Below are 25,964 nucleotides of genomic sequence, written 5' to 3' on the forward strand. Positions count from 1 at the left end.
AATTACACACGCGTGGAAGTGGCTGGATCCACTTCCATAGACTTGTGTGTCACTGCTAGCCACAGCCAAATAAATCAAATACAGCCTTAGGAGTGTCCGAGTTACATGGCTGTGGCTGGAAATTACACACGCGTGGAAGTGGCTGGATCCACTTCCATAGACTTGTGTGTCACTGCTAGCCACAGCCAAATAAATCAAATACAGCCTTAGGAGTGTCCGAGTTACATGGCTGTGGCTGGAAATTACACACGCGCGGAAGTGGCTGGATCCACTTCCATAGACTTGTGTGTCACTGCTAGCCACAGCCAAATAAATCAATTACAGCCTTAGGAGTGTCTCGAGTTACATGGCTGTGGCTGGAAATTACACACGTGCCTATGGAAGCTGCTGCAGCCACTTCCCATAGACCCGTGTGTTATTGACAGCCGTAGCCAAGTAATTCGGACACAGCCTTAGTCTCAACTCACAGGTTCCGGTGCCGGCTCTCCTCTGTACCCTTTCTCTCCATTTGGACCCTAAAATTGAAGGGGAAAATGTATCATTGAAATATCGTAATTTGTTTTAGCTTTGTTGGACAATTTGCATTCTCTATTAGATCATGGTTTGATAGCATTAAGCATATATGTTTTCAATCGGAGAGATTGGAACGCTCACCTTGATAACCTCGGCTGGTCAGATCACGATGAAGCAGAAATGGGATTGGATGTAAGAAATAGAACAATCAAAATAAATTAAGCAAACGGGTTTATTAAAGAAAAAGCATTATTTTTTAAGTAGAAATAAAAAAAAAAAAATCATTACAAATTTGACTTGCTCAAATAACCTGTAAAGTCAACAGAAAACAAAACAGGCTAAAAATAGAACAAACGTAAATGAAACAACGAGGCATATATTTCATAAACGGCAGCGGTTAACAAGACATTTTTGTAATAGAAAGAGACGCAGTGGGAAAAAAATGTAAACATTTCTTTTTTTTACTCTGCTATGCAAACATACATTCTGTGCAAAGCTGTTCTTTTAGTCAAAATCCATCGTGTGACTGTTTTCAACAGTCAAGAGCTCCCAGCCGACAAAGCTCCATTGACTGGCTGTAACTGTTTATGTAACTCGATACAGCTATGCTTTGACTAGGTGATTGATAAGCCAGCTGTCCCAATTCTTGCCTGCTTTTGTCTGTTGACTGAATTTGACTAGTCACAGTGCTTGCTTGAAATGTGATCTCACTGTTGGCGACTAGCCTGTGTAAACGACATGGCAGGGGAAGATGATTGATTTTGTTTGACTGTCTGTGACTGTTCAAACAGCAGGAGGGTTAAACAGGTGCTTGGAGAAGCAACAACCACTACGCTTTTGCTAAGACTCACCTTTCAGGCATTTGAGCTTTTTACATCGCCTCAGCGAGTCAGGCCTCGATCCACTGAGGGTGAAGTCAAACGAGGAGTACGCCCCCTTTTGCACCTCCACGCAGAAATACCCGCCGCCTTCTGAGCACGGTATGTCGTCTTTGTTGATGCGGGCGGCCAGGTTGTTGAATCTCACTCTTGTGCCTGACCTCAAATCACGACTGGCCATATCCGGGGTCAGGGTCTGTTTCTCCAGGGTCCGACGGGGACCAGTGCCGTCGTCGGTGTTGGAGACGTAGGACACCACGTTCCACATGTTTCGTCCAGTAGCGTCTCCGCTGATCGGGTTGGACGTAATCTCGAGGTCAAACTCTATCTCCTCGGTTTCATCATCGATAGTGAAGTCGGTACCGGACAGGCCTGTCTCATCAATCGTTATGCCTAAAATGTGAACATGATAGGTCAAAACTAATTGGATGGAACCAGCATTACATTGCTTAAATTTGGAGCAACTTCACAGTGGACGCTCAAGACTTGGAAACCAGTGTGGTTATTAAAGCTGCCATTGCCATGTGTTGTTCTTTGTCAAATAACGAGGTTGCCTTTAGGGATCTAAGGATCTAGCATTCGGTCAAAAACAAAAAAAATCAAAAAATCAAAACTTTTCTGTCAGAAAAAATCAAAACTTTTCGGTCCAATTTGAATCAACAAGTTTACTTTCTGTTTTTCGAAACACCCCTCTAGCTATACAATAGAGTGTCCAGCTTGCGAGTAAGACGTAAACAACTCCTTTTATGGAGATTGGCTGCGCGATGACGTGCAGATTTTAGGACTATGAAATACGTGAATTTAGGACTTATGTGAATTTAGGACTATGAAATACTTACTGTGTTGCACATGCCTACGTGAGGATTGTGAATGTTCAACCAATAAAACGGTAAAAGGCACTGAATTTCATGTGACACTGGAAAAGTGTTTCAGACCAGCCAGCCATGTCTTTATTATCCATTTAAGACAGGCCACATGACAGGCTCTCGACCAATGGGAATGGATAATTTGAAGTATTTATGAATACACATTAATTAATCAATTTTACACTATTACCCTCCAATGAGATACCTTTCTCTTTTGAACTTTTGTCTTTGTGGTTGTAAAACACTCTTTTGTTTGAAAAATTATCTGTACTCTACAAACCAGCTGTACTCCATGAATACCTAGGTCATGTTTACAGCTGTATTTGGGGGAAAAAACAATAAACATACCATCACATTTTGAGCGGAAACATTTCTTCAAGACACTTCTGTCAGGGACTGCCGTGAATTGGAAATCTGGATATGGTCTGGATCCCTTCCTGAGCTCTGTGCAGAGGTATGGCACGTCCTTACAGGACAGTCCCGTCATGTCGAAGGTGGCATCCACCAGCTGAAACGGGATGTTCTCTCCCGGCAGGACCTCTTTGTTCTGCTGGTAATTACTGAAGACCTGTTGCTCTTCGTGCAGGCGTGGGCCAACACCGTTAATGTTGCTACTGCCGTACAGCGACATCTCCCACAGCCTGTCCCCGATGGCGCCTCCGCTGTCCGGTGTGGTCAGGGCAGTGACGTCATAAATGACGCGATTGTTCGGGGTGTTCTCCTTCAAAGTTGTCATGGAACTGTCACTGACTTCTAGGCCGCGCACCTTGACTCCTGCATAAAATCAAGTTACAAAGAAGCGATTTGTTACTGGATATACCAATCTGTATCTGTATCCGAAGGTAGTTGCCTTCCAGATTATCAGCACCAATATTTACATGAAAAGCAAAAAGTATAGACAGCTATCACCATCTAACAGCCAAGTTTACTCAAAGGTTTTCAGACATACCTTTGCGGCACTCTTCATCCTTACACTTGACGATGACATCGCTGCCGCTGGCCGTTTGGAACTTGAAGTCCGGCTCGGCCCGCAAACCCTTCGCAAACTCCACGCACAAATACTGGACTTCCGAGTCGCAGCCAATCAGCGACAGGTCAAAATCGGTGTCGAGGCCGTCAAAGACGAGGGGGTTGCCGGCCGTCAGATCCTTGCCGGACTGGTCACGCGTCAGGATCTGGCGTCGGAGTCCTACCTGCTCACCCTTGCCATCGGGCCTTTTGGAACCGAAGACACCAACACGCCAGAGGTTGTCTCCGGTGGCGCTACCAGCCGTGGGTCTGGAATCCACATCTACATTGAGTCTGATTGGTGTCGGGGTACCAGGGATGATCTTACCAGTCGGTTCATCCATAGTCCAGTCCATATCCTCAATTATTACACCTGTTCAAATTTTGAAAAAAAAAACAGGGGTTGATTAGTAATTCCAGAAAATTATGCACACATAAAATATTAACTCCTTTACTATTTTTTTAAGAAAAAAAGGCTATTTAACCAGTTCGCATCAGAGGACATGATACAACGCAGTGGCTGTTTTTTTTTAACACAGGCACGGTTGATGGGTTAAAACGTGAAGTTTGCCTTGACTCGCCTCCGGGTGACGTCTAAAACAAGCTAATCTCTCGTGCCTTTTGTACACCCACACAAAGTCCGTGAAGTCTGTGGAGGCGAACCTAAGTTGATCTTGAATTGGTGCACTGCCTATTTTTCAACAATTTGCGCTCCAGTTCACACCACAGAGCATCGAAACACATGAGGTTTTGCCAAGAAATATTGTACAAACACTGCTGAAATGACTCTTGCAAATTGTGGCGTTTGGACAACCTGTGGCTGTATATCAGAAGTTGGCTGGAATATTTTGCCTTTTGCGAAAAGCGAAATTTTTGGCACAAATAATCCCGGCGAGAAGTGGTTAAATGACATAGGAGTTGGTAAGGTTATTACTGTAAACTTCATAGATTTTCCTCACGGGCTGGATGATAACAAAGTACATGTGCCTTACAAGCCACGTAAAATACACGAGACCAAAGGATTTGGACAAAAGAAAAGGGGATGGTTAACAGCCAAAAGCTGAAGCTGGGAGAAGTTGCCAAATTATTATGTAATTTGTTAAACTTCTTAGTGTAAAGTGTAAACCATTCTTTGGATTAAAATTTCCTTTATGCAACACAATATTTGTAAAGCTTGCAAAAAAGACTAACCATTGCACATTTCATCAGGCACCTCCATACAGTCTCGGAGTACTCTCTCATTGGGGACAGGGGTGAGCTCAAACTCGCGCGAGGAGCTGGGATTACGGCTGAACTCCGTACACAGGTACTTCAGTTTCTTGCAGTTGACGCCTGTCATGTCATACTCGGCGTCGAGGGGTTGGAAGTCCAGGGTATCTCCGGGTGTCATCAGCGCACGGCTGCTGAAGTAATCTGAGAGGACTTGCTCTTGTGGGTTGAGGCGCGGGCCCTCTCCGTTCTGGCGCTCGCTGCCGTACAGGTTCAGACGCCACATGTTGCGGCCCATCATCGGGACGCTTCGGTCAGTAGTCTGCACAATGGTATCAAACTGGACAAGATTGGTTGGCTTGCCTTCGTACAATTCCGCATTGCGGAGAGTGGAGTCCACACCTGACACGTACACACCTGTGGATAAAAGCAAAAGCACAGCCATTCTACTCTGTCTTGACGTTGTGCAAACCTGACCCGAAACTGAAACTGACCCAACCCCAAACCAACTTTGGGTCGGACTGGGTCAGTTTTTCCATCATTTCAGTCGGGTCGGGCCGGTTTCGGTTTTGCTATTTTCGCGTCCGGTCGGTTAAGCCATCTTGTAAAAAAACTACAATAAACCGAAATAAACCGAAAAAAAAATCAAATCGGAAATTCATGTGGTGCAATATCATTGCAGAGTTAATGGTGTCCTGTACAACCAACGCCAACCCGATGCGCGAATATGCATGTGGTTCACGCACAGTCTATAACTTGAAGGCCAACCAGTAGGTAATGCTATGAGTCCTTACCATACCGTACGGTATGCTTCTTTACTGAGGGAGGATGATTTTCACCCGACAAGGGTAATTTCATGCCTAAATAATGGACACATTTGCCCAAGCGTGATATTTGGTTTTGGGTCGGTTCGGGTCGGCTTTTGCTTGAATTTTCATCCGGTCGGGTCGGATTTGGGGAGCTCAGATCGGTTTCGGTTCTGATTCGGTTTACACCTATGATGTTTCAAGTCGGTTTGGCCTGGTCCACCCGACCCGATGCACAACATTACTCTGTAGTCCTTTGCCTGAAATACGACTCAGCCTTCTCGACAAATCTATAACCTGGGGCGAGTTTAGAAGGCAAGATTAATGTAGTGCTTGATTCATATCCTTCGGAACTTTATCCATCAATCAAAGGAGCTTGTCAGTGTGTCACCTATAAACCACCCTGCCTAGTACTCCCTGCACTGGCTAAAACTGCTCTAGCACTGTTTTTACGGATTCAGTTTTAATGTAATACAATGTACATGTAGTATAGGTTGTAATGGGTTAATCTGCTGTTTCTATTCACCGCGGTAGAAATGTGCATTGCCAATTCGGGAAACGCAGAAATGGTATCTTACCTCCACAGTCTGCCGCCTTACAATCGATGAGGGTATCCCCTGGGCCAGTTGTCTCAAACTTGTATCGTGGGTTGGCATACACACCCTTTTCAAACTCCAAGCAGATGTAGCCGTATTCCCCGCATCCCAGATCCTCCATGGGGAACCTGGTGTTGACGTCGTCGAACGCGATGGGCCCGCCAGCCGGGGCAGGGGTGGCCTGTCCGGCGCCGTCCAGAATCTGCGACTGCTCGGACTGCCTCTGGCCCGAACCGTCCGCATTACGACTTGTGAAGAGATTCATCTTCCACAGTCCCGAGCCCTCCAGATCGCGGCTGTCTGGTGTTGTCTGGACGTTGGCGTCGATTGAAAGTGGAGTGGGCATTCCCATCTGCATCTGACCGGGTTCGTAGGACCAATCGAGGTCGGTGACCGATATCCCTTTGGAATAAAAAAAAGGAAAAGTAGTTTCAGAAGGCATAAACTATCAGTCCCACAAACTGACACCAGACCACATCAGAATTACCTGGCTAAGGCTATCAGAAACACACACATCCACGGAACATGGAACATGGATCGAACTGGTTCCTGATAGGTATGTGTAATTGCTGGCCATAGCTGAGTAATTCGGACATGGTCTCTGTCTCGAAAAATAGAAGCAAGACAATGACAGAATGACTTTATTTTAAAAAAAAAAAACAGTTTATCTTGTACCATACATCAATGTATTTTTTTCCACAACTCTGGGCTGACATCTTAAAAGAAAACAAAAAGGACAAACAGGGGATCAGCAAGAAATAGTGCAGTTCGCCAGTGAACAGAAAGTAGGCAAAATGAAATCTCCCGGATTTCACTGACGTGGGAGGCAAACGGGACAAACAAAAGTTTTATTTAAAAAAAAAGCACGGTCACAACGGAAAGACAAAGCAAGAACTTGATCAGCTGCCCACATCTCCAGCGGCCAGTGTCATGGAGCTGCCACGCAGAAATTATTGCTCGCAAAAAAAAAAATTTTAAGCACAATTTACCGGTGACAATAAATATCGGTTCCGTGTGCGAACAAAAGAGGATGCTTTTTGACCAATTTTGAGAGTCCGGAGCACACAGGACACAGGGCGTGCGTGTACTTGTTCGTAAGCGTATGTCGCCAAGTACTCACGACTCATTTTATTCCGAATGTGCACAAACCCAAAGCGTCTTCGCGTGAGCATCAGGTGTCATCGGCAGTGCGTTCGAATGTCTCTCCAAAAGGTTCCCCCAACTCTCCCTTTCTTACCGTTTTAGGGAGTACCTGTACATCACATCGCACTTTGGGAGGCGTCCTGTGTTTGCTAAGCAAATAATATTCTGTGCTAAGCGAAAGTTCCTGTGCTTAGCAGCCCAAGTTTAAATGGGTCCCAGCTGCAGTAACCTACCTTTGCATTTGTCCCCAAGCTCAGTACAGGAGATGAGCGCTCTCTCGTTGGGCACAGCTTCAAACTGGTAATTCGGCCTGGCGGCTGGATTCTTCCGCAACTCAGTGCACAGGTACTTGACGTCTTCGCACTGCAGCCCAGCCATGTTGAAGTTGACCTGCGTGTTGGGGAACGGGAGATCCGAGTCCGTCTCCAGGGCTTGGTCCATCTGGGGCTGGCTCAAGACTTGCTCCTGGTAGGCCATCTTCCGGCCGCGGCCATCGGGGCTGCCGCTGCCGTACAGCCCCACCTTCCAGAGATCGGTGCCGGATACTGCGGTTGATCCCTCGCCTGTGATTCCGGTGATATCCATAGCCAGGTTGTTATCTGGTCGACCCTCTACCACAAAATCATCGCCGGGGATGGAGGACTCCAAATCGGTAAATACGGCACCTGTAATGCAGAAAGAACAATTTCAAAATTGTCCAACTTTATGTATATATATATATATTTGTTTTCGCCTTTCAGGAAGATTGTATCAGGATGGAAATGTTGGGCAGTCTAATTTTGTTGATTTGTATATTTAAGATCAATCCAGTCAGTAAGCAGTTTGCAGTAGTTTTAGTCATTTTTAACTTACAAAATAGTGCAAAATAATATCCAAAATTTCAGTCATTAGATATTTTAATGCAACAAATTTGGAAAAGTTTTGACAGAGCATAACTTTGGACATTACTTTTTATCTGGAGATAAAATTTAAAGTTTAACACCACCATACATAACGAACACTGCTGTACTAAGCATTTACCTATAATGAACCTTCTTTTTGGGCAGCCAAAATTTGCTAAAATGAATGACCTCTATACAGAACAAACTCTTGTGTTGGACCCATTCCACTCACAAACTCCCTCAAAGTGTTTCCGAAAGTTTTACAAAAAAAATTCATGAATTCGGTTGTTATCAATGGATACCCCCTTCACCTCAAAAAACAAAATTCAAGGATATAATCTTACGTGCTGAACACTCTTGTTTCTTGCAAGATGTCAAAACATTACCAGCTGCCACATCACTCCGGCCAACCACCTCAAATTTATATTCGGGTTCCGGATTGTCCCCCTTGGTGAACTCGGCGCAGACGTAGCCGTACTCGTTGCAGCCGATGGAGCCAATATCAAAGTCCACCTGCTGGTTTGGGATGGCCATCGGGGTACCTCCCTTGAGAGTGGTTGACGCTCCGGCCGGATTGAGAGCCTGACTGACGTAACCGAAGCGGTCGGTTGGATCGCCGTCGGCGCTTCGGCTTCCGTACATGCCCATCTTCCACAGCCCGGTGCCGGACAGGTCCCGGCTCCGAGGACTGGTGAACAGTTCTCCGTTGAATTTCACCGGTGTTTGTTGGCCAGGGATTGGACTGCCAGCATCGTAAGTCCAGTCAAACCTCTCAGCAAGAACACCTTAGCATACCAAAAATTATAGTTCGATTTATAGAGAAAAAAAACAGTTGGATTTTTGGTTAGTGAAAATTATCTAGTTTTACCAAAATTATGCCAGTGAGACAACATCACTTGACTACAAATTTTTTTCAAGTTACTGGTTTGTTGAGGAATATTTTAGACAAGTATTTTGTTTTTGTTTCTGGCAAATCAAGCGCAGAAAACTTAAGGCTGGTTTATACCTTAGGCCTAGGAAGAGAAATTTATGATACTCTGAAGTTCACAAATATCAATCCCCTCCTACAATTGCATGATTTCAAAGTCGCCTGGCATTTGTGTTTTTAATGGGGTGTCAGGATGACCAAAGGGTGTCCCGGGCAAATTCTCACTCACCCCGGCAGAAGTCCTCCGGTACATCCATACAGTCTCGCAGTACACTTGGCTGATTGGGGACAGGAGTCACATCAAAGGAGACGGAAGAGGACGGATTGCGGCTGAACTCTGTACACAGGAACTTGATCTTTTCACAGTTCATATCCGTCATGTCGTACTTGGCTTGTATGGGCTGGAAGGATAGAGGTTCTCCTGGGTTCCTTAAGGGACGTCCACTGAGGGGTCTATTCAGGACCTGCTCCTGTTCATTGTAGCGGGGACCCAGACCGTCGCTCTGCTCGTTGCCGTACAGGTTGAGTCGCCACAGGTCACTGCCGACTACCGGCCGGCTCTCGTCTGTCGTTTGAACAATTGTGTCAAAGGTGATGTCGTTGCTTGGCTTGCCCTCAGTAATGCCGCCACTGCGAAGCGTTGAATCAACGCCAGACACGTAGACACCTGTGATGCAACAAAATCAACTTACTGTGAGAGATCAAATTGAGCCTTTCCATATCCGACAATTTACCCTCCATGCTGTACTTGACCGGAGATAAGAGGTTCTGTGGAGGAACAGAAATTGGTGCTCTGTGGTCTTCTCACAGGAATATGGCAAGGTGTATGCCACGACAAATTTCCATCTGAATGGAACAAAACTGTAGCATCTTTACAAAGGAAGGCTCCAAAGTATGGGTGCACGGCAGCAATGTTACTCAAGTATCATTGGTCTCGCTCTTTCATCGGTGCTTATGAGCAAAGTCAACGGCCACTGTAAATGAACACCAGCTTACCTCTACATTTTTCCTTTCTACACTTGACGAGTGAGTCCCCTCCATCTTCCGTCCCGAACGTGTACTGAGGATTCGGGCTGTCCCCCTTCTTGAACTCCAGACACAGATAGGGCAAATCGGCGCAGCCGACCTCTTCGATGGGGAAGCGTGCATCCACGCCGTTGAACTGGATGGGGTTGCCAGGGCTGCCGAGAGGGATGGCTTGGTCGCCGGCATCTAAGATCTGTGTCACCACTGGTTTCCTCTGGCCCGTGCCCTCCAGGTCACTACTGCCGAATAAGTCCATTCGCCACAGGCCAGAGCCGGACAGTGACCGACTGTCGGACGCAGTGCCCACCGTGGCATCGATGGTCATGGGAGTAGGGATTCCGTATCGCATCTCACCGACATCGGCAGACCAGTCCAAGTCAGTCACCTTCACACCTATAGAATGATTTTTCATTCATAATCAGTGTGTCTTAATAGTTATATCAAACTTAATGACGTTTAATTGAAATACATACTATGAAGGCAAGGGCTGAAATTTCAATTTTGAAGCAATGCCATCTCTTCAGATATCTAAAAGAGAAGTGTATATTTCAACATTGTTCTATTTTGTCTAGCCCCCCCCCCCAAAAAAAAATTCCATAAAAAAAAAATTGCACTATCAAAATGTAAGAATGTGACGTACATGCAAACGGTCTCCCCCTAAATAATTAGTTGTGAGAAGGGTGCAAATGAATCCAATCAAAATGAATCAAAATCTGACATCAAGAAATTCCGTCTATACACTAAGTCTAAGTAGTGTGCTTACAAGCTTCTTTTGATCACATATAAATTGGGGCATTTTTTTCTTCAGTTGTTACAATGAGCTGCTTTCACAAATTTTCCAAGTTTTAAAAAATATTTCTTGCACAAAATTTGTCGGGGCTGAAGCTGTATGCAATTAAGAAGGTTGCTTATTCCTGAGTTTTGATGACTACTAAGAGATGAGATTGATATTTTGGGTACATTAGAAAAAAAGCTCTAAGTAAGATTATACAAAGGATATACCTGAAAGGATTGATATTTGCAGACAATAAATTCCAGACTTAAATACTTAATATTTGAATCATTATATAACATACATCAGGACAATGTTGAAATATACATTTCTCTTTTAGATATTTAAAAGATGTCTTTGCTTCAAAATTGAAATTCCATTTCATTGTCCCGGTTGAAACAATGTTACAACAACAGACAATTAATGAATCCATATATCATCCCTCTTCAGAAACTAAATTTACTTGATAATACAGATACACAATTATATCTGACATGGATTAAAATGAAAATTGAAATTAAATGGTAGGTAAAAATGTGAATAAAAGTAAATATCTTAAAGGTATAGTCCATCATTTGTAACTTGTGCATTTTGTTCGTTTGAAGCAACAAACATTCTCAAAATCTAAAGAAGTATGCTGAACAACTAACCTGAAGAAGTTTCATCTCAGCTTCAGCTGTATATTCCGAGAAAAACAGCATTCTAGGATCTCGATCGCAAATCAAAAGTTGCTGAATCATGTTTTGAATTGGGACTGAATTCAGCGTCCGAGACACGTTCTCACTGAGCCGATTGCAGTTATGCAAAGTCGCGTACTGATCCGACGAATTATAGCAACCGCGCGCGTGTGCATCATGCCAACGCTTGAGCGCGCTTTACCGAATAACAAAACGCCGAACTACTATTTTAAATTACCAACAATGCGTCTTGGAAACCCCTTTTTAGTTGATTTCTTCAAAATGACAGCTTGCCAGAAAGAATAATTTCACAGGGAGTATAGTCCCCTTACTATCTTTCAACCAAGCATGTTTTTCAACAACGCCAGTTACTTTTTGGATAGCTGCAAATGATGGACTGTAGCTTTAACAAGAAGAATAATGAAGGCAACAAAAATAGAAAGTCAAAATTACCTTCACAGTTTTCAATTTCAGTGCAGCCAGTCAAGGCGTTCTCCCCGGGATCTCCCCTCAGCATGAGTTCCGTGTATTCCTGGGCCAACTGCGGATCCGAGCCCTTGTCAAATCTAGCACAGATATACCTGGCTTCGAAGCAGCTGCGTCCCGCCAGGTCAAAGTTGTAGCGGATGCTGTCAAAGGCCAGGAGCTCACTCGGGTCTTTAACCAATTCCTTGGCCTGCTGGCCCTGGGTCAGGACGTTCTCCACCTCGGTGCCTGCCACGACGCTCGCCCCGTTCTCGTCACTGCTAACCCACATTTTGGCCGTCCACAAACCCTGTCCGGAGACATCCGTGGTCTCGGGGATGTCGGCATAATTCACGTTCAGGTCCACTGAGACTTCGTTGTCCCGGTCCTCTTTAATCACGGTTCGGCCGTCCAAAACTGGTTCGACATTCTGGACGATAACATTTGCAGGACCTATGTTGCAGGGTAGAAGAAGGAAAAAAAAAATCAGCTACAGGATCTTCGCTTTTTAAGGTTAATGCCTTAATTCGCTGAGGTCAAAGATACACCAAATCCTTATATGATTAAATTTACAGCCATTTGGCGGGCTTGAAGGATGTTTTAACAGCTTAAGTAGACTTCACCGAACCCATTTTATTATATTTTTAGGGGGGGGGGGTTCAAATGTGTTAGTCAGCACTTTGTGAACTTTTTCACAGAGTTTAAGTAGTCTGTTTTTACACTTTGAATGGAAACCAACCTCAACAGTCAAGGATCTTTACTGGCACTTGTTTTTCTGGTCACACAGGAGGTCCTTTTATGATCAAATTCACAGTCACTTGATTTCAATAACCCAGCTTTTTTGGTCTACCGTGTCAACCTGCACTTATTAAAACTGTTTTACAGATTTCTTTAAGCATTCCGTTCAAATATCTAGAAGCTAAACAGAACCTGACCTCTACAGTCGTCGATTTCAGTACATCCGGTCAAAACCTCCTCAGTCGGGATTGCCGTGAAATGGTAGTCCAAGTAGTCCTTCTCCACCTCTGGGTTTGGCCCTTTGTTGAATTTGGCACAGACGTACTTGGCGTCATCACAAGTGTGATCTGTCAGGTCAAACTGGTATCGAATGTTCGGGATTATGAAGAGCTCATCAGAGGTTTTCTTCAAGTTCTGGGACTGCTGTCCCTCGGTCAACGCCTCCTCCACCACAGTGCCGGAGAGTTCGTTGGACCCGTCTTCAAAGGTGCTCATCCACAACTTGGTCGTCCACAGACCCTCCCCTGCTATGCTCGTGGTGTCTTTGCTGTTGAGGTAGCCCACGTTCAGATCAAGGCTGACTTCGTTTTCGACCCCCTGCTCAATTGAGGTACCAGATTCAAGCTCTGGTTCCACATCCGTCACCGTTATATCTGGATTAGAGCAATAAAAACAACCAGATTAACGGAAATCAAAGTAAATCAAAGTAATTCAAGGTAATATACAAGAGGCTTCACATGCGCTTAGTCTTTTTGCTGGTGCAAAACACACATATTTGATAGCTGTGAAAAATATACAATTTTTTTTTAAGTGGATGGTACAAGAAATGCTTTCATAATCTAAATTAATTAAGGTTCACTAACGGTTAATCTGTACAGCTGCTGTTAGGGCCCCATTTAAGCACCAACCATTAAACTGCTGCCCTGTGTTTTTAATGTTTTGTTCACACATTTCCTCATGTGCCCTTGTGCAATAAAGCAACAAGTAGCAGGATTTGGACTAGTATATCTCCTATGTTCGGCAGAAAACATCCCATATAGATAGTCAGTCAGTTTGGCACAAATATTTCTGGCGGAATAATTTCACAACTTTCCAACTTTCTTGGTTCTTGGTTGGTTCATCTCCTAAATACTCCACGTGGGAGTTTATACTGGAGACCAGAAACACTGGGGCAAACCCCTTCTCTTAACGATAAGTGTCACTGGGTTCTTTTACGTGCATTGGATTACACAACAGACGGGACCTGCGGCTTTACGTCCCATCCGAAGGACGAAGCAATAATGGTTAAGTGCCTTGCTCAAGGGCACAAGTGTCCATCCGGCGGGCTCGAACCCACACCACTGTCGCCTCTGAAACACCAGAGCATGAGTCCGGTGTTCTTAACCGCTAGGCCATGACACCCGGGAGGCAACACACTGAGTATACAGTGTTTAAACATCGGTGAAGGGCAAAACCTATAATTTGATTTACATCACCCCAACGCAAAATTCCATCTTAAAATAGTTTATGCGGTACCCGCTGCCAGCTATGTACATCAGATTCGAACCAGCCAACCGATCCCATTAGCTTGGTGGTCAAGTGGTAAGACATCTGCACTAGAAAGCAGGAGGTCGTGGGTTCGAGTCCCTACCGAGTAATTTTTTCCAACTTTCACTCGGGAGGTAACACATTGAGTATACAGTGATTAAACGTCGGTGAAGGGCAAAACCTATAATTTGCATAATTTCACAGGTATATTTAGGACCATCGATCCCTATCTACAGTTTGAGCTAGGTTTTTCTCAATAAATTGACAGGTCCTTTAATGCCTCTGGTAAGGACAATTATGTGCTATTGGTCTCCTGCAATATAGGGAATTTTGGGGAAATAAAGGGAGGTCCCTTGCTAATATAGGCTACCATTACTACCAAAGGAAGTGTTTTTTACAACTTTTGTAAAGACAAAAACGTACTGTAAGGGCAGGTTGGACAACAAATCTCCGGAAATTCCAATGGGTTGGCACATGTTGCCGGCTGACAGGACTCAAATTGACAAGCGAGAGTGGAGTTGGTACATGTGCAGGCCGAACACTTCGTCATCTTGTAGGTTTCCCCATGGTAAGAAATCCGATTGTTGTTGTCCTTGCATGGCATGCGTTTAGGGTAACCACCCTCTTTGGAGCTGGAAGCTTCAAAAATATATTTAAAAAATAATTACAGAAATATATCGGTCAACAAGTTTGTTTCTTGGTAGCAAATGTCAGAAGAAAGGACAGGAACCAATATGCTTCGACCACCAAATTCAATGCAATGTAAATATAAATTTATTACTGTACGTACTTTGATGCTTCAATTTGAAAAGCAATTCCTCAACCACGAAAGCCAACATTTATGACGAACTAAAAAAAAAACTTCTTCCTAATGATCTGAATGATTATATGATTCTGAATGGTTAATCAGAAGGGTTATTGCAAGCTCATGGCAATACATTCCCATGAGAATTGAAAGTGCTGACAATGTCATATATCTAGATTTTGGGCCAGAGCCTAGAGGAGGGGCACACAATGGGGAATTTTTCTAGAAAAGTTTTTCATCAAGTTTCTTCAGCCCCCCCCCCCCCACTACCACAACCACCCCCCCCCCCCCCCCCCCCCCTGTGTGTTGCGCCAGATTTGTCATTGATAAAATTGACCTATCGCAGTAGAAGCGCATTAGAATCACGTCAACGCAGCTTGTGAAATATTGTCCAATTTAATACATGATATACAAATGGACGCGGAACGGGCAACATCTGAGACAAACGTACACAATTTCCTTAGGGTTGTCTAAGGGGCGCGGCTAACTGGCAAACGGCGATAGGCCAATAACATCCCAAAGACACAGAAACACATTGGTGGGTGTTGGCGATTGGTAGAATCTGACTTACATGATGACACTGACGAGCTATCCTGAGCCCTGCAAAAGGTTATGATCACCACAAGGAGTAGGAGCCAGACGCACCGGCCTCTCTGGCCCAACAAGCTATACATGGCTGAGCATGTACAATCTCTGGGCACCGCTATCAACAAAGTGCAGGCAAGGCAGGATTTCAAGACCCTAATAGCCCCAATCCCCAAGTTGCTGTGGCCTGACTTTTATAAGATCATTATGGGATGGCCTGCTAACTGATCAACAAAGTTCCAGCCAATGGCAAAGCTTCCTTGTACCCTCAAGGGCATATATATCAGTTCGCTTCTCAGCAGACTACTGATGACACCACTGACCCAAAGGATCAAGACACCTGATGTGAATATCATTAAATTACTTTCTGGAGTTTTATCCTAAGTCTATTTTTTTTCTTCACCGCTTGCTAGCTAGGAGGTAAAAGTTGGGGTATGAGTGCATATGCCAAAGAGTTTGAAACCTTGACACTTCTAGGCTATACAAACACCAGTCTGCTGTAACATAAAACCAATGCAGCTCTGGTACAAGATGTGAGTAATAATATATTTCATTTTTATGAGAGGCCTCCCCCAGTCTAAAAAAAAAATGTCATCTCAATGACACTCCTTTAGAACATTTAAATATTCCCAAGAACATTTAAAATGCTTTCAGTGGTTTCATCACATTTTGCAATGGTACATGCGTCTGGTGCATTCTGTTAACTCCATTCGTGCTTTGCTTAACAACATTTCTTTGTTCAAAAGAAGGTAGTCCAGATTTAATTTCCAAGCACTTTTTTGAGGAGCATCATCATGGCAGCTACAACTTCTACGTTAATTAGATGCCAAATAGTTATTTCAAATATTTTAAATGTTCATCACAATCCATCATTGTTTTCCCCAAAGACCTCAGGCATGTGTGTCATTCTAGAAATTTAGGATCCACTTTTTTCTCCTTTCCCTGTTACATCTGACATCTATGATTTTATAATTCTGATGCACTCCATGTCATCCTCCAAGAGAATAAATAGCAAACTATACTTACCCAACAAATAAAAAAAAATGAAGTCATTCTCAATAACGCTGGAATGGCCAATAAGCCATTTGCGAGTGACCTATATTGGGGTTTAAATTTGAAAAACATCTGGAACACTGACTCGCTCAGATTGCTTGGCACATTTTAATTTTGAATTCTCCAGACAAAAGACACCGTTGCCAATCGCATGATTCGGGGCAAGCTCTTACATAGTTGTGTAAGAGACGCTCAGCACCAATACACTGTTCACAATGGGTGAGAATGGCACAAAGACACCACCAGACCATGCCGGAGCTGGAGGTTGCTAGCATAAGGCTAGCCCCGAATCATGCAATACAGCTTGGATTAAGTCAACGTTCCAGATTTTATTCAAATTTAACTCCCAATTGGCTTATTACAAGGCACCAAAGTAAAAGGAACAGGAAAAATATCACACTTTGGACCCTGAATGTATGGCCTAGTTGGTAGCTTGAGGCATACAGGGATCAGAATTCAAAGAGATGTCAACTGAGACTGTCACTAAATGGAAGTCGTGAACCCACTTTAGTCCCTGCCCTCATGGGCGTCGCGAGGGGGGGGGGGCAAGGGGGGGGCACTTGCCCCCCCTGGAAAAGCAAAAAAAAAAAAAAAAAAAAAAAAAAAAAGGAAGAAAAAAAGGGAAAAAAAGAAAAGAAAAAGAGGCGCGAAGACAAAGTGGTGTAAATTTAATGAGTTGGGGGGGGGGCAAAATGTCCTTGCCCCCCTCTAAAACTGATAAATCGAGAAAGTGTTGAGAAATACAAGCATTTTTTGGCAAAAAGTTTTTGGCCAAAAAAATTTTTGCCCCCCTCTAGAAAAAATCCTGGCGACGCCCATGCCTGCCCTGGATATCCCAGATTATGTTACACTTTTTTTCACGCCTTCAGATCAAAAAATGGGGATAATGTAACCCAGCAGTACTCGTCAAATAGTTCATATTAGTACACCATACAAGCGCATTTTCTGAACTTGCAAGAAATTAGAGCTTATAAAAACTGTACAGATTTTAGGAACTGCCCCCCCCCCCTCCCTATCCGACTTTTAGGTCAGATGACTTTTTCTATATAGAGTAAAAAAAACACATTTTTTTTAGATATCAAAAGACTGAATACAGAAGAGGAGTGATCTGATGCAACAAAACACTGCTGATTGAGATCAAAAGTTATTTGGCTGCTGGAATGACAGAGAAATCTAGTAGTATTGAAGCTTTTGTTCCTACAAGTTAAAGGAGCAGAGCAAATTCGGAGACAATCATAGTTTCATGTTGGAGCAGGTCACAGTCAGTTGACTCTGAAAAAAAAAACACCCTGTACAAAATATATGCCACAAATTCAGCTCCAGCAGGTAGGGGGAGGTATGGACAGGCAATTGTTTTACAAGATGTACATGTACAATTGGTAGTCTGTACTCTGGCAAACTTGGCATCAACTAACAACTGCTTGGCAAGACCTTATCAAGGTCTGTTCACTTTGGCCGTGGGCGCCTGCTGGGCACGTCCAAGTACACAGCGTTAATTTGGGAGGGAAGTCCAAGGTTGTTATTATTCCCATTAACCTCTCCACTCCCACAACCGCAGAAATTGGGAAAATGCAAGCTGCACGGATACATGAGGATGATGGGAAAACCATCTGTTTGGCATTGGCCAATCATAATCTTGTTGTGTGACCGAGTTCCTTTCTTGCAGCCAGTTTAAATTTACATGCTCACTGGGCAAAATAATCACTTGGCAGTCTTGATTTATTTTGACTTAACATTTAATTGTTCCATTTTTATATTTTTTTAGTGGAGGATGTCCATTACGAGGCTAAACTAAAATCCTTTTTTTTTTTCAGAAAAGAAAAAGGAGTGTTTTTGTATTCCTCAACAAAACGTTTTCATTGTTTGTCCATCCATGTAGCCTTAAATTCTTTCTAATAAACGGTTGCTGGTAAAGGTATAGTTTACATGTGTATAGGGATTGTGAATTTGGAGGGGGAGGGGGGAAATGGCAATTTCTGAACACATTAGAAAGAAATATTATTTGGGGTTTGAATGAGAACTACAGGGTGAGTAAAAAAAAAGAGCGGAAAATATTTCATATTTAAAAATACATGTAGTACCAAAAACACTCGACTGGAAAGCCAATTTCATAAACTACTTTTAGATAAAAAAATTACTTGAATTGCTAAATTCGTTCAAAGTACAATGTATATCACCATTTAAACATAATGATCTTAAAACCTCTTTCGTCCAAAAATGCGATTTCAAGAATCGTCGTCACAATTGTCTTCAAACATCACCAGCGATAAAACCTCCGTGTAAAAGTTTTAAAATTCAACAAAGTCCTTTTGAAGGCCCGTCTTTTGAAGGAAAGCATTTTATCAATCATATTGTTTGCCCAAACAGGGTTGTTAATAAAGATATTGTGTACTAAAGTTGTTGACAGAAACAAGTATTCTGTGTCATTTTCTTTGTTGTTCCAAACAGTCAGAACACACAATATATTCCTTTTTGGGGGACGAAAACAGGTTTTAGGGTCATTGCGTTTAAATGGTGATATTCTTTGAACAGATTGAGCAATTTTAGTATTTTTTCATCTAAAAGTAGTTTCTGAAATTGGCTTTCTGGTCATTATTATTTTTTGTGCTAGATATTTTTTTTAAATATGAAATATATTTTTGGGGTTTGGGTTCCGCTTTTTTTGACTCACCCTGTACAATAGGAACAAACTGATTCGCAACAAATTCCACAGCTGTAAATCCGATCAGTCAACTCTCAAATGCAAAAGCCACTTATAGTCCCCTTGAATGTAAACAGGCTTATGAGGTTTTGAGCTGATAGATCCCTCGCTACAACGTCTCACTCGGAGGTAATCAAATCAACAACAATTGCTCCAAGTTCAAGTGAAAACGACAACCGGATTGTGATTAAAAAAAAATTGCAGTACATTCTGGCCTAGATTTCCTATGAAAATAGGGAAGTCCAAGGGCACCAGATGAAAGTTGGATGCAACAGGTGCAGGGCAATTAATTGATTGAGGGGATGCTAAAACATGGGGTCAACCTGCTGGACCCCAAAACATACAAATCATAAACATACAAGTACGTGCAGGGCCAGAGGTAGACAGGGGAAACAATATCACATGCTCAAGCCAGACAGACATCATTTAAACAACTTTTCTGACAAGAATTTATGATTCACATGAATAATAGTGGATACTTAATGTGTGGTGGGTCACACCAAAAATCACTGATGTAGTATATGATTTGAAAAGGGGGCGCGCAGTCACATTGCTGTTAATTTGATGGGTTGGGAGGGGGGCAAATTGTCCCTGCCCACCCTCGAAAAATGATAAATCGAGAACATGCTGGAGAAGTACAGGGATTTCGGGGGGGGGGGGGGAAATATGTGCTTTGCCCCTCTCTAGAAAGAATCCTGGCGACGCCCATGCCCGGCTGGCGACTCAAAAATTATTGGACTATGGCAAAGATGAAAGAACAGGACGAAATATATCATTAAATTCTGAATTAAAGCAAACCTGTATCAATTTGTGTCTTATTTTATTAACTGTTTAGGATTAACTTATTCGATCTGTTTGTTAAAAACACTGACAAGATTGCCTCAGGATATATACGTTTTAAATGTATGTGCGTATATTGTTGTTTATGAGACACTTTTAAAAAAAGGAAACCATGCGGGCTAGTGAAAATACCCACGGACTAGTTAAGAGTCTGTTTCAGTAGCCGACTGCCTAGTGAAAAAAAAAATTAAAATCGAACAAAGTTTTCAGGCTTTTCATGTTTCATGTGTTCTATCCATCATATTGGCACTGGCTACGTGTATGGTTCTGTCAATTCAGCAATATTCTTACAGTCAACAAATCCACCCTATCCTTGGGCAGAGGAAACGGGGAAAATGAATTAATGGGTGTACCCTTGATTTTAACCTTGCTGGAAGTCATCACCTTGAGAGTATATGTACATGTATGTATCCATGAATTAATGTAGCCTTATGTGATCACCACTGAATGTCAAACAAACTGCCTGGGGACTGAAGTGACGAAGGACGTTCCTGCCCCTGCGGTCATGTAAGGGTTACCATTTGACATATTTCCCAATTAGAATTGATCCACGCAGAAACAAATTGCTCCATGGAAATGGGCATCTGGAGTCGGTTATGTTCTGTACTATTAGGCCAAAACCAAAAAAAATTCGGTCTGTGGTCAGACCAAAGTTCCGGAATTGACGCGGCCACGCGGCTTTTTTTTTTTTTTTTTTGGCTGTTTTTTTTTTTTGCTTCAAGCTTGGATTGTACAGACAAGGTGGGGTACTATTTTGCTTTTTTGGTGTCCTCATGTACATTGGTGTCCTCCATAATTTGCCTTGGTGCTTTCGATCATATGCCTTGGTGCAATTTCCCATTCCTTGGTGCTCTTTGGTAAAAAAAAATTGAGGTGCGGAAATAGAGGGCGCTGTTGGAGCTACCGCGGAACATTTTGGAAAAAAAAAGATCGACGCGCATGATTAAAATCGACGCGCGCGCTGACCAGAGACCGACTTATTTTTTTTTTGGCCTTAGGCCGAAATTACAAGCTTAACTTCCCTAATATTGGGTGCCGATTTTTTTTCTTGGCATTTAAATTGACTTAGGACTAGCTTGGCTATAAATTCAAGATGCTGTCTTAGTCTTAACACTACATCTGAAATAAATAATTATCATTTGGGCAATTCTATCCAGAGTAGTAATATGTGTCTATGACGGAGCTGTTAAGAGAATAAACCTAAAAACTTGTTCAAATCTTATACATGTACATCCATCATCTAGTAATGGTCAAGGAGATTTCAGACTAGGAGTTTGGGATCATTTCTCTGAATCATCAATAAGATATCATGCATGGTTAATTGGCCCTGTCACAAACATTACACTTCCTCTCATAAGGCCAAAAAAAAAAGTCTCCGGTTTCTGGTATGCGCGCGCGTCGCCAAAATAAAAATGTTTTTTTTTTCAACGAAAGATGATGTCTCAAAACCGCCAAACTCACTGGTTTGACTGGAATCCTGCTGCTGCACAATTTTAACGTGTTTTTAGATGGGGTTATGATCGAGAATAAGCTTTATGTGGCCTCTATGGTCTCACATAATACTTGCACTAAGTTTAGTCGGGCACCATTTGCAGTCATCAGCCGACATTTGAAGCAAAAAAAACAGGTAAAAAAAAAAAGAAGCCGCGTCGCCGCACCACTTTTTGGGCAAGCTCCATACCAGAAACGGAGACTTTTTTTTTTGGCCTAACGCTGAATTGCCCACTTCAATAGCAAACTGTTTCATAATGCGCCTATCAAATGTCCACCCCCCCCCCCCCCCACACTACCCCAGGTCCAATGTGGGAATTTGGTCACATTTTTCATGCCCCAGGGTGGGGATTTTGGTCACTCAAATTACACTGCTAACATTGGCGTACTAATGGAAAGGCAATCACTAGTGCGCCCCACGTATGTAAGTCGGGGCATGGTCGGGGATTGTCACTTAAATTTTGCCGGAGGGGTGGGGATTTTGTCACTTCAAAAGTGACAATCCCCACGTCTTGGGTGGGGCAGCCCGGGGGGGGGGGAGGGGTGGGGAAACAATTGATAGGCGCATAATACCAACAGATTAAATATAGTAGTAGGCCTACTTGGTCTATTTTTTGCATTTGGTCAGACCCGTCTTCATTATCAAAAAAAAAAAGAAGCTTACCATCACAACTAGTGCATGAAAATCTCCTTGGAGACTGGCACCCTTTGCTCAAGTGATATTGTCCTTGAATTTGAAGCTGCACGCTGTGATGTCGGGATTGAATAATAGGCCTCCTCTGTGCGATATCCTACTTGCATTACTGAAACCCAGAAAAAAAATCCCCAAGAAAAATATAAAATAGAAAAAAATCCCACATATTAAAAAAAATGGACTTTCACTTACTGACCAACTTTTCCACAGCCGAATTTTCTCACGCCCCTGGTTCTGAAAAATATATCTTGAATAAGTAATGAAGTGACGGTTAGGCCAAGTACCAAAAAAAACGTCAGTTGATCATCCAGGATTTTTCAAAAAGAGGAGGATGAGGGCCTTTTTATTTTTTATTTCTTATCAAAAAATAGGCTAAAATAGCCTGCTTACATGTGCCTTAAAAAGGAGGAGGCCCTTTTTATTTGATAGTTCTGGGTAGTTGTCTACTAGTTGATGACCACAAAACCTTCTTAAAGTGCTTATTGAACATTAGTAAAGCATCCAACTTCTGCAACATCTTTAAAAAATGTTATGCCTGAAATTAAAAACGAAACAAAAACAATTGATGCAGCCTCAAAAAAGGAAGTGGGTTTGGAACGATCAACTGGTATTTATTTTTACTTGGCCTCGTACTTGTAGGCGCAATAATAAGCTTTGTTTTAGCTTTATCTTTGAACTTGATGCTTAACCAACACAAATTATTTTCAATCTTCACAGAACTTTCCAATCTTGTCTCATTGCAAAATGCCTTGGATTAATCCTCCCAGGAAATTCAATTTACAACCACAAGGTCAAGATACACTACTTTTACTGGGTCTGCCAAATTACCCTGTCACTGGTCGTTGCCAGGTCACGTTTACATGAACATGCAGCAGTTTATTAACAAATATCATGTGGTATTCACTTTGAAACAGTCCTTGTACCACAATTAAGGATAACTGACACGAAACCAACAGGGTTAAAATGACTGTAAAAAACTAGGACAAACACGTACTCAAGAAATAGGCCTAGACCAGGTTGTGTTTTTCAAGAGGACACAATAACAATTAACATGGCCTGATGCCAGTACAGTGGCCACAAAAGGACGCTGTCAGACTTTTCATCTTTTGGGGGGGGGGGGGGTATTGAAAAAACAGGGGGTATAGTACAGTAGTACCCTCTGTCTGGAGCCATCCACGAGATGAGGAACATGTTCTCCGTTCTTATCACTTCTGCCAAATTCTGGAATGATCTGTTGGACCATTTCTCTGTTGACGATGTGTGATGTATTAAACTTGCGGAGGAGATCGTGTAGTTTCGGGCCTGGTTCCCTAAAGAGAACAAAATCCCCTTTTAATTTGTTTGACTTACCAAACTTGTCGGCAACATTAAGAAAATGCTGGTATAAAGTCATAGCTAGAGGGCAGGGTTTGGAATTTTTGAGGGAAACTTTGGGGCTAAATGACAATGCCAAACGACAAAACGGTTACGAAAAATAAAGATGGCGATCAACGTGATTGTACCGCAACATGCAAAACCACACAACACCAACCGCGTGCGAAAATTGCAATTTGTACCCCAAGAAACTGACAAAATTACCAAAAAAAGTGTCTTTAGAAGTCTCCTTTAAATGGGTTGAAAAGGTCATATTTGTATGATAAAAAACAATGACTCTAATTTGATCGAAAGTAAACTTAAAGGGAATATACATCATTTGCTTTTGCTGTAATTTTCAGAAATGGATGGAATTGGGGGGTTGGAAATATATAGCAAATATAGTTACACTGACTTTTTTGAGGTTTTGGGTTCAAAAATGCTATAAAAACCAAGAAAAACAATCATTTTCCTGTAGTCTGGTTCCCTGACTCCATATAAGAAGAAACAGAGCAGTTTACATACATTGGGGAATTGTAAGGTCAGGGAACCAGTCTAGCTGGCTTGTACCCGTTCATAGGTGTGTAATCGATTGCAAACAAGTGCGATGGTCAATTGGGGCCAGTATTTGAAAAAAAGCCAGTTTTTTCCAACGCTGGTCGGCCGACCAGCGTTGGAAATTGATACAAAAATACCACTTTTCTTGAAAATGACAGTATACCAGGTGCCATGATTTTACAGGATGCTTTACACTGTCATTCACTAACAGTCCAGCAAGGTATTTCAAAAGGATTTGGTAGTTTTATTTTTTGATGTTTGCAAATGTTGTATTTTTTTCCCTTTAAAGAGGGCTGGTTGGTTCTTGGTTTGTTCTTCTCCTAAATACTCCACGTGGGAGTATATATCGTCAGTCCACCTAAAATGACGAGGATATGTTTTTGACGCACTGGCAATCAATTTGCGTTGGACAACGCGCGCGCGTTGCAAGCGTTATCTGCGTCAATTATGGTGACTCAAGAATACAGGAGGCTGGGGCCCGTAACTACACAATTGCCAAAATTGCTGTAGGCATATCAATGATATTATAATTTAAGTGAAAGTAAAGGGATAAAAAAGAAAATGTTTACCTAGTCCCATCAGTATTCCACCCTAGCAACATGTAAATGTGGCTCACGAGTCATGATTGATAAAGTATGAAGCCCGGGAAGGGACAGGGTGGAAATTTTTGTTGCAATTTCCTAATTCGTTCGCACGAATTACTAATTCGTTCGCACGAATTGCTAATTCGTTCGCACGAATTGCTATTTCGTTCGCACGAATTGCTAATTCGTTTGCACGAATTGCTATTAATTTCATTCGCACAAATTACTAATTCATTCCCACGAATTAGTAATTCGTTCGAACGAATTAGTAATTCGTTCGCACGAATTCCTATTTCGTTCACACGAATTACTATTTCGTTCACACGAATTACTAATTCGTGGGAACGAATTAGTAATTCGTTCGCTTGAATTACTAATTCGTTCGCACGAATTACTAATTCGTTCCCACGAATTGCTATTTCGTTCACACAAATTGCTATTTCGTTCCCACAAATTGCTAATTCATTCGCACGAATTACTATTTCGTTCGCACGAATTAGTAATTCGTTCGAAAGAATTACTAATTCGTGCGAACGAATTACTAATTCCAGCGAACGGATTATAGTAATTCGTGCGAACGAATTAGCAAACGCCCAAAAAAAAGTTCCACCCTGTCCCTTCCCGGGCTTCATAATAAAGCCACACATCTCTGCATACAAAATTTTCTGAAAGATTGTGTTCATTTCAGTTCAGGAAAGCGAAATAGGAATAATAGAGACTGTTTTTTGTGTTCGCTTGATATTAACTATGGAAGATATTTACCTGGTTAATAAACACGAACAAGACATTCCATATCTCTAGACGCCGGTAATTTTCATGGAAAAGTTGAAGAGAATTTGTCCCAAAACGACCATGCCGACACTGACAGTGAACCTTTTCGCCGTTCAGGGGTCGATCATGAACAAAACCCACACAATCATTGGCCAATAGTTGGCCCATTGAAATTTCACAACCAACGGCATGTTTAGCGCCCTCTATTGATCTTGACAAACATGAATGAAAAAACTCTCCCTTTTCGTTTTATTTCTTCAATTGTAGATCATCACTATGATTAATTTGTTTCAGAATTTTTATCTTCTTCTCAGTTTTACTGCATTCTTTAAGGAAAACTAAGCCGTTGGAAATCTGAAGTGTTCTATGCACGTCCGCAATCTTCTTTGCAGTGAAAAACTATATCAGGATGATAAATGCTTCAGCCAAGATACTTTGCACGCAAACAATCGATCGTAAAAAATAAATAATAATAATTAGACATCAACAGGCCAAA

General features: G+C 42.4%; 1 protein-coding gene across 1 annotated transcript in view; it reads right to left on the reverse strand.

Annotated features, from left to right (window-relative positions):
* The window catches only part of LOC119729863, a 43,774-nt gene extending 28,114 nt beyond the window's left edge, over positions 1–15,660 (reverse strand). Inside the window, exons 1-15 of the mRNA XM_038202656.1 lie at positions 15,410–15,660; positions 14,457–14,672; positions 12,704–13,159; positions 11,757–12,221; positions 9,825–10,247; positions 9,058–9,495; positions 8,245–8,685; positions 7,253–7,684; positions 5,859–6,278; positions 4,457–4,891; positions 3,207–3,638; positions 2,606–3,031; positions 1,365–1,784; positions 655–668; positions 468–515 (exon numbers count right to left, since the gene is read on the reverse strand). Of these exons, the coding sequence (XP_038058584.1) occupies positions 468–515; positions 655–668; positions 1,365–1,784; positions 2,606–3,031; positions 3,207–3,638; positions 4,457–4,891; positions 5,859–6,278; positions 7,253–7,684; positions 8,245–8,685; positions 9,058–9,495; positions 9,825–10,247; positions 11,757–12,221; positions 12,704–13,159; positions 14,457–14,672; positions 15,410–15,512 (5,169 nt within the window). The 5' untranslated portion in view covers positions 15,513–15,660. The remainder of the gene's footprint in view (positions 1–467; positions 516–654; positions 669–1,364; positions 1,785–2,605; positions 3,032–3,206; positions 3,639–4,456; positions 4,892–5,858; positions 6,279–7,252; positions 7,685–8,244; positions 8,686–9,057; positions 9,496–9,824; positions 10,248–11,756; positions 12,222–12,703; positions 13,160–14,456; positions 14,673–15,409) is intronic.
* Between the last annotated feature and the right edge of the window lie 10,304 nt (positions 15,661–25,964).

This window comes from Patiria miniata, unplaced genomic scaffold (genome assembly GCF_015706575.1).
Source record: "Patiria miniata isolate m_02_andy unplaced genomic scaffold, ASM1570657v1 HiC_scaffold_21, whole genome shotgun sequence".
Classification (NCBI taxonomy): domain Eukaryota; kingdom Metazoa; phylum Echinodermata; class Asteroidea; order Valvatida; family Asterinidae; genus Patiria; species Patiria miniata.